Genomic DNA, 9,907 nt, shown 5'->3' on the forward strand with positions numbered 1-9,907 from the left:
TTTTGCTTGATAAGATGTGTTAAGAGGCAAATGACAGAGCCTCTTAAAGAACGAAAGCAGGAAAGTCACCTCCCTAAACAGGAGAGGTAAAAGTAAATCTCACTGGTAAGATATATTCTGGATGCTGGATATAGGTTGAAAAGGGTGATTTATGTTAAAGTGTGTCCTGGAGTTCATCTTCTATGATAGACTCCCTTGATCTTGACATACATAAATTAATTAAGGGAAAAAGTAATAGAGGAAACTACATTAGAGAGGCTCTTGCTGTGTGCATAAACAGGGATTGGCCTTCAAAGCCCCGTTATCTTTTTAATAATAAAGATAAATGACTCTGGATTAGTGGCAAATCTTTATCATGTATAGCTGTGTTTAATGATGATACTCCTGTGTCAGTCTCTATTCCGAGTAGTCCCTGGCAGGTTTTAAAGGGTGAATTTCTGTTTCATCAAAGCCCCGCACATCACTGTGATAAAACACATGCTTGGCTCTGCAGAAGAATTGTATTAACCTTTGCTTTTTCAAAGGCTTAGATTGAAAAAGGCTAACTCTGAGTGGTTTTCAATTGGAGGCACGTTCAAAATGTAAATTATAGTTTATTTAAGAATCCAGATATACATTAAAGCCTAATAAAAATATGTATTCACTGACCCAAGAGTTTGCAGAAGGGCTGATCATATCAACTCTTACATATCCCCATGCATCTTGAAAGGGCCAAACCTGAGAATTTCCCAGGTCTGGCCCCCTGGAGCTGTTCATCTCCTGCTCCTTATGGACATGTGGCCAAGGAGATAGGGCTCAACACATACAGGTGCGGGGATAGGGCTAAACACATACAGGTGATACCTACAGGGATACCTGCCGGTAAGCTTGAAAGAGGTGGGGAGGCTGTAGGAAACTTGTGACACCGATTACCATCCCACAATCACCCGCCAGAATGCCCACAGATTAAACACTGTGCCGGAGGTCCAGTGGTCAGCTTTGGCAATTTAGACAAAACCCAGAGAACTGTGGGCTGAGCTGTCCGTGTATAGTAACTGTCTTCAAAGACTCTCCTTACTAATTGTACAGGCCCAGCTCGGCCCTTGTTGCAGGAGAAGCTGAATGAAATTCGACCTTTATCATTTGATATCAGGGAGGGAAAATAAACTGATACTTTGCATATGGCATATGATTTGTATACCTATACGATAAACTTAAGGGAAATTCCGCATTTTCACAATCCTAATAAGTTTCATTTCACAGGTCTGCTGTTCACTAGACAGAGCCTGAGAAATAATACCTTCTGATAAGATAAGATCACTTCATCTGGTATCTTGCCATCTCATGATCTAAAAAAATGCTTTGTTCCATTTCTAGCTACACCCACCCCAGACTCATGATTTCCAAAAATCTCCGAAAGCCGACCAATTGGGTGCCATTATTCAGTGTCAGCTACCGAGAAACACAAAGCAAGGTGTAAATGATGTCATGCTGGGGTGGTGGCACTTAATGCCCCTAAATATCACAAAACAAATCTGTGGATAAATTAAAGGAAATAACAAAAGGAAAGGGAACATATGAACAAATGTATCATCGTCAGGAGAAACACTAAGATAAAAGTTCAATATTAGTAATTTTTTTTATTAATGAATAAAAATCCTTGTATGGATTTGTTATAGTTCTAGTATGGTGGACTACAGTCAGGAATCTTCTCTAAATGATTTTAGTAAATAGGCTGAAACCGTTTTCTATTCTGTTTCCATTTTAGTGTATAGATTGAATCCCTAAAAATTATTGTATATTATAGAACAAATAAATGATTTAATATTTTTTAATAATCCTGAACAATGAATTCTAAAATATAAAACTGTCCTTCAAAAAGGCATACTGTAAACTAATAAAACCTTTGAACAAGTCTTCAGTCCTTTTACCCTATTGAATAATTCAGATCTCCATGAACTTTATGCAAGATGTCTATCAAAAGCTTCGAGTCCGTGCTCAACAAAACCCTTCTGTACACCAGATAATAGTCTGTTTTCCAAACTAAAAGAAGCATTTGCAAAATACCTCTATTCTTAATTCCACAAAAATGCATGGGATAATTAAATTAAATTACACCATTTTTATCTTTTGAAAAATCAGAACCGTTTCCTCTCTCTTTTGTGTTTACTTTCCTGCAGTAGCTGACATCAAAATGTTTTGTGGAATGCTTGGCCTAAATAAGTTATGCTTAACTCAATATCTAATATAAACAGCCCTGGGGAGCTTCAGCAATACAATGATAAAAGCTGGATTTCTTTTACTAGCTTGCCACACTTTAGTGATATAGTATTTCTCTAATCACCAATCTTTATGTGCCTTCCTGACCTGGAGCTCTCTGTCCAAATGACTACGTATTGGTATCAAAGGCCTGTGTCACTGAAAGAGTGAATGGCTTTCATTTTTTTCCCTTGCAAAACTTCCGGTTCTTGCCATCTGCAAAGAATTAGACCAAGCAGTAGGGTTTTTTTCCTTTTTTTCACTGAGACTTGGTCAATGCCCCTTCCACTGGAAGTCACATTTTCTTAAGTAGGGTCATTGTTGTCAGAATTTGCAGGGCACTATAATTTATGTGAATTTAGGAGAGATTCCTTAAATTAGCTTAGTTTCTAAATCATGTATTTTGGGGGTTTTTTTTAGCTTGATTTGCTTGACATAAGTTAACAACATAATGTTTTTACATAACATTTCAACAGCTTATAGTATGAACTCTACAAATACTATTTTTATTGGTAATGCATGCTAGTTTTTGCAATTATCAATACAATTTCTTTATTGTGCGTTAGTTGTTTACATGGCAAAATTGTCTCATTGCAAAATTGAAATATGAGACAAAGAAAAAATGTGTTACTGATGACTATTTTACACAGTAGTGTTTATCATGTGTTTTTTTTCCATCTTATTATTTTTGTTCCAAAATGCCAGTAGTGCAGATAGTTGGAACAAAACAAATCAGTTGGTATCTATGGTGAAATTGGTGAAAAATATCCACATCTAAAGGAATATAAAAACTGGTAAGAGTTTCAAATGTTATGCTCTTATATAGACAATAAAAGCATGGCCATACATCAAATGCCCACATCTATCTTTGGACCGGTTTAAAGGAGAAGCAGTTGAAGACTGTATAGGTTTTATGACGTTTTTATGATGTTTTGCATTATATATATATATATATATATATATATATATATATAATTTTTTTAATAGGTATTACTAACATGGATATTGTTTAGTATAAGGCAACTGAAGAAGCACATACAATTTCTAAGTATACTGCTTTCATACCTTCATGTACAGTATAACACAACGAGGAGGGACAGGGCTGTACAGGAGGATAGTTTAAGGTGACCTGGTACCTTTTGATGTAAAATATCATCCAGATCTCTCTCATTGAATTTAAAGGTTCATGTAAAAGGAGTCTTAAAGGTTAATCTGTTTCATCTAAACTGCTAATCCTGTAGTTTTATACTATGACCGCTTATCTTCACATTAAAGAACTTTGCATGATATTCTGTTCTAAACATAAAAGATTGAAGCCCAACATTGGAAGTATCTCTTAAAGCCTTGTCTGTTGTAGGACTCTTATCTCTGAGGTTTACAGGGTTTGAATCAATTTAACGAGGTAACTGAGAGTATATTTTCACTTAACAGAAGATCCAATAAAAAGTTAAAACAACAAATAATCTCACCCAATATTATAAAGACGACTCTGCTACTTGAGGAATGCAAAGTATGAGTGTATGTTTCCTGTGCGTCTTGGTTATTATCTGGTCCTCTTTGCTCAAACGAAACCCCCTGGAGAATTAAATTGAAGTCAATATTTTACTTCATATTTTTTTTTCCGAGCAAACCCATTGAAATACAAAACATTATTTTAAATAGAACTCGTTATCTAGAAATATTACGTATGCAAAGAATAAAATGTTTATTACTAAAATAATACCTAAGCTGTCTATGCTTAGATGTTTTCCATAACCACAGTATTAACCAGAATCACCTTTCTCTAATAGTGCTACAACATTCTGTCTCCAATCTTGATTTCGTAGGTCTGTTGCCAAAAATCAGATGTTAATCAAATTTCTGAATATGTGGGAAATAGGTAACTTTTCATTTCACTGTTTTTATAATCTCACTTTTGCTCTGTTTATAAACTGTAACTTAGTTAATATCTCTGTACAGCACAAATAGAAAACATATATATATATAAAAACACCTAAAACAGTTGACTTCATCTTTGCTACTACACAGCGTACAGAGTGGGTTATTCTAACTAGACGTCGTATGTTTGGTAATATGTGTGGCTTAGACTTGAGTGGATATGCATTCTGCCATTGTGCCTTCATTATTTATTATTGTTGCTTTATAATACAGTGTCGGGGCATTTTGTAGATATTTCCTAAATTTTATCAGGAAAAGATCTCCTTAGTAATATCTCCTCTGAGGGCCATATAGTTATCTTCTATCACCTTCTCGCTCAATATGCATTTATGGTAAACAAAAGCCACACACGTATTGTATTAAGCGCTGCATAAATTGTTGGCTCTATATAAGTAAAAGACAATAATAATAATAATAATGTCCATCTTTTCTCCTCTCATTTTTTTGTGTTTGTTGATGATTATTCTTTTTCTGGTGTTGTTTGCTGAGAAGGCAAGCATGAACGGTCACTTTTAGAAGTAAAGGTAAACTAGAGAAGTCCCAGAGTTATACAAATATGTCATCAATCCCATGAAATAGATCAGCCTAAGTGTACATATAAAATAGTGATTCTGTCCCTGCAGCTATGAGAAAATCTAGAATAACGCATGAGAAGTTTAACCCATAAAAACATGTTTTTTGATCAATCGTCTTTTTAACTTTTTTTATAATTACATAAATACAACAATTTCTAAGCAATACTCTTGCCTTTCATAGTTATATTAATACTCTACTCTGTAACTAATGATATTTGTGACTTAATAAACCGCATATAACACTCTTTTGAACAAACGTCATGTTCAGAATATATTTACTAGTGTTACACACTTTATATATTTTATGGGCGGAAAGGTTGTCATCTATTTCACTAGCGATGTTCCACAAGGCAAACAATTAAAAATCAAATGATTATTTTGGGGCTTATCCTAAAAAAAATAACAAAATATAATTTTAGAAATGTTAGAAAAGGGATTACAACGGAAAACTCAAAGGAATAATATATAGATAGATAGTTAGCTTAGTAATTGATTTGTTTTCTGCTTGGATACCATGACTTGTCTAATTCCCTTAAAGAAAAACTTTGTGTTCTGTACCTGAGCAGTGTTTACTATTATCCTCAGAGACGGCAGATTGCAACTGAAAGAGTCCCAGTTACAGGAAATTCATCTGTGCAACTTCACATGCGAAGTGACAGCCAGGAAACCTGTATATTACCAAACCTGGTTAAATCAGGAAAAGCAACATCATTCAGTTACTTTTTCTTTTTCTACTTACATAGTAAAGTTGCAAAAAATTTATATGTCCACTAAGTTCAATATTTCTAAAATATCCCATATCGCACTGACCCAGATAAAGACCCCTTAAGTTTATGTTAAACATTAACGTTAAGAGAAAAATAATATTTCACAATTCCAGGGGCTTTCAGTTTAATTAATACCCATAGATGCCCTTTCTCGACAAAAAAATCACCCACAGTTCATGCGGCCACTGACCTCTCAGGTAGTGCCTTCCAGAACTGAAAAGAATGACCGTAGTCTCATATACAGTATTAGTATTATATATATTAGGTATACCAGTTCTTCCTGCTGGTAAATCAAACCACTTCATGTTCCTTACTTTATTCTTGTAATGTTTACATGTTTATTTATCCCATACACAGAAATCATTAACATGTGTTTGTAGTTCTGATTTCCGTACCCTTAATCTTGGTCCTGAGGACTCTCCCAGCTGAATTTTTATGATCTCCTTATGTGAAAGGCGATTGATAAATCCATGGAAATCCACCTGCTCTCCTGTGAGGAGATGCTGACATGCTGTCTTTGATTATCAAGGCACAGTTTGATAACCAATAATTGTGGGTGATCTGGTACTGCTAACAAGATTACTCAATGGGAAAAAAAATCCATGGCTTGACGTAGGTACCTCTTCTTATAAAGAATAATATATATATATATATATATATATATATATATATATATATATATATATATATTACTATTACGGTATTTATTCTCATGTAGCTCAATACATTTCAGGATCAGAAACCCTTCTACAATGATAAATATAGAAATTGTTGATAAATATCAACAGTTGACAAAGTTAACAGCAAACATTATTTGCTTTAGTCAATTTGAATATTAATATAATTAATAGTCAATAATATTTTGTTTCAAACATTTATAGTTCTCTCAAAGTATACAAAGAGACAGGGAGATCGCTGCAAGCTTTGTGAGAGCTGACATGGCAGATTGCAGCAATATGAGAAGAGGAAGAAACGGTTATCACCCTCAAAAACATACGTGTCCAGTGCACTGTGTCCTTTGGTTGCAGAGGGAAAATAGATCCCTGGGGCCCCCATATAGGATCTATTGTTAAGATATAGCGCTCTCTTCTAGAGAGCAATGCAAAAAAATGTATATAAAAGAGTTTTCAAAAAGTAAAAAAATAAAATAAGACATACCGCCCAATTCCCCTTGCCTAAAAAAATGAAAATGTTACAAAAAATACTGCATATTCTAATTTTGGCCCCCAAAACATGCCAACCCTATGCATGTGTGGCATTGCTGTAGTCAAGAAATGTTTCTAAACACAAATTGGTGGTGGGGTTTTCTGTAGCTAGAGATACACGGGCGAGTGTATTTACAACTAACTTGGTGAGGTTGGTGGAGAAATTGATGCAATACCTCGTTTAGTCTACATTTCAGAAACATATAGTTTTATACAGCCGGTTTTAAATAAGTGGACGCCATTGAAGTTAAAGACTCAAAATAGCAAATTTGAAAATATATCAGTTTTGATTTGCATATGAGGTGAATACAAACTCAGGGCAGGCGTATCCTGCTGTGTTTTTTTAATAGTTTGAATATAGTTTAAAATGAAAGCCCTGCAATACAATACATAATTTGTGTGGGTGCACTAATTAAGAATGAGGGAAAAGGTTGAAAATGGACAACATTGGAAATTCTGTTGTCCACAAATGTATAAATGCCTTTATCCCGAAGGGGTTAAAAAGCAGCAATCAAACGTAGTGCTATTTCTCCAGAAAAGCATTAACTTGTCCAATTTAAAATGTTGATATCAGTATTAGAAGTATGCCTTTAAAGTTCATCTTTTTTGGACTCTTCTATGATGTCATCTTTTGACCTCACCCTCTCCACAACCACGCCCAGCATGCTGTGTGTACATGGCAAAACATCAAGTTCTTTTTGAAGATAAATCTCTGAGGTCAAAAGAGTTGCCTTATGTAACATCGAGCAGATGCACTACAGCAGGGCAAATCACGATGATAAATGAAGATTCCATTAATGTTTAAGATAGGAAGGAGAATTACAGTGAAATATGAGACTTTAAGAAATGTGAAAATGTAATAAATAATTTGAAAGCAAATTGTTCTTTAATTTTATAAACACTGAATTATCATATTTGTTGTGGACACTGCTTTTTACGTCATAAAAACCAAAGCTTGAAGTTAAAAGTTATCAATGTAACACGTCAATTGTAGAGAACACATAACGATTTACTATTGTTCTATCTGAGTTTTGATTTGTAGCATAATATGTGTAGGTTTGTGCTACAATTTCCTTTAATTCCTTTAAGACTAATGATATACCTTGGCAACACAGTATATCACAGTAAATAGATTACCACGTAGCATACCGCAATTTTGGTATGCTAAGTTTAGGAATGAAACATTAATAATTGTCAGCAGGCCTGCAAACTGGGATTCACACATACACATTTGTGCTTGCACACACACATACTTATACTTGCTGACACTTACACATACACATCTGTGCTCACTCACATCCATATCTATGCTGACACATTCACATCCGTGCTCACACACATCTATGCTCACGCACACTTACACATCCATGCTCATACACTTACACGTACGTGCTCACACACACATCCATGCTCACAAACACATTTACACATACATGCCCACACACAAACATACATGCATGCATGCTCAGAAACACATAAATGTTCCCTCCTCACACACATACACATCCATTCTCACATACACACATACACATACAGTACATGCTCACACACAAATACATACATATACATGCATGCATGTTCCTAAACACATACGTTTATCCTTCTTCCCGTACCCTTTTCCTTCTGCCTTCCTACCCCTCTCCCTCCTTTCCCCCTACCCAGCTCCCTCCTTCCTTTACTCACCCCCTTTGCTAAGCCGCAGATTTGTTTGGCTGCTCGCATGCTGCCCGAGCAGCCTCACATTAACCACAGGGTCACATAACGCAAGGTCACGTGACCCCGCGGCTAAACATGAGACTGCATGCACAGCATATGAGGAGCCAACAAAATCTGTTCCTGCCTCAACTGGCCCATAGCCCAGAATGGAGACTCTGGGGCTAAAGTATCGTTTAGACCCAGAGTCTCCCTTCTGGGCTATGAAGGTGAGATTTAGGGCTCTAGTCCCATTGGCCCCTCCCCCTAATGATGCCTCTGGCCAGCAGTCAAGTTTTTTTTAATTTGAAAAATGTCATACATGTGCTTTAAGGAGCCCTACTGATATCATCTGTGACATAAAAAGGGCCTTCACACCCGTTACTATGTTATAGATTTTCTGTATTGTTTATGCCGGAATGGGGCACTGGTCTTTAAGAAGTTAAAAACAAAAAGTATTTTGCTATACAATAATAGTTTAGCTAGAAGAAATCAAACAAAAAATATTTTTAAGAGTGTGAGAATTGAGAGGTTTTCCGGTGTCCCCTACTATTCAGCAACAGCAACGATCTTCCTTGCTTATAGTAAAAAAAAACCATCTGTTGAATGAAATTATTGACTTGATCTCTGGATTTTTTTTGACACCGTTTATAACAGGCCTGACCCAGTGAACTTAATTTGTTGATGTGTTTCTCGCCATGTCTTAGTTGGTCGTGTCTCATGTTTCTTTCTACTGTGCTGTTTTCTTGCCAACAGCAGGTCCCGGAGCATCAGCGTATCAGCAAATTTCAGCTCTACCAGGCTCAGATGGATACAGTTGGCATGACGGGATTAGACAAACATCGGCATGTTTCCAGAGCTCAGTCTTCCCCTGCTGCTTCTACGTTACCTCACCCCGCTTCAGACCAGCCCGTCGAGCATGTCTATAAGACTGGTAGGACTCCCTAAAGACCTCTTTTAATAGGCAGGATAAATTCACTGTTCATGTAGGATCAACTGATTTAAATGCCTAGAATACCTCCAGTAGCTGAACATTCATTTTACCCTCACTTTGACTGAATGTTTTGAGACTATGTCGGCATCGTGACAGCCGCTGTGGATGATAAATCATAATTTGTACATTCGCAAACTCATAAATTACCGCTATCATTGAAGGGCTCTGCCAAAATGTTAACAGGTGCACTTGTGGGTATTTATAGTTGTTTCTTGATGGCTTCTCCTTCCCACAGTTCTTTATCTTGTTTCATTCTACATTTCTTACTGTGTATATAAAAAAAAAATACACAAAATAGCTGAAAAAGGTGTTGAGTAATCAGAACAAACATTTGAATGAATCCAATTCTCCATGTCAGTACAATATAAAACAAGAACTAAACAATGAAGGGGTTTTCATGATTTTTTTAATCTATCTACTCCAGTTTGCCTCTTGTATAAAGGTGTAATTGTTTATTTCCATGGAAGATAAAAAATGTAATTTTTCTGCTTATTTTTG

The 9,907-nt window shown here is 35.8% G+C and overlaps 1 protein-coding gene across 4 annotated transcripts in view; it reads left to right on the top strand.

The window, feature by feature from the left end:
* The window catches only part of HDAC9 (histone deacetylase 9), a 212,562-nt gene extending 202,859 nt beyond the window's left edge, over positions 1-9,703 (top strand). For all 4 annotated transcript variants that reach the window (XM_053468113.1, XM_053468114.1, XM_053468111.1 and 1 more), the window contains one exon: positions 9,172-9,703. In XM_053468113.1, the coding sequence (XP_053324088.1) occupies positions 9,172-9,363 (192 nt within the window). In that variant the 3' untranslated portion in view covers positions 9,364-9,703. The remainder of the gene's footprint in view (positions 1-9,171) is intronic.
* Positions 9,704-9,907: the final 204 nt, after the last annotated feature.

This window comes from Spea bombifrons, chromosome 5, assembly GCF_027358695.1.
Source record: "Spea bombifrons isolate aSpeBom1 chromosome 5, aSpeBom1.2.pri, whole genome shotgun sequence".
NCBI lineage: Eukaryota > Metazoa > Chordata > Amphibia > Anura > Pelobatidae > Spea > Spea bombifrons.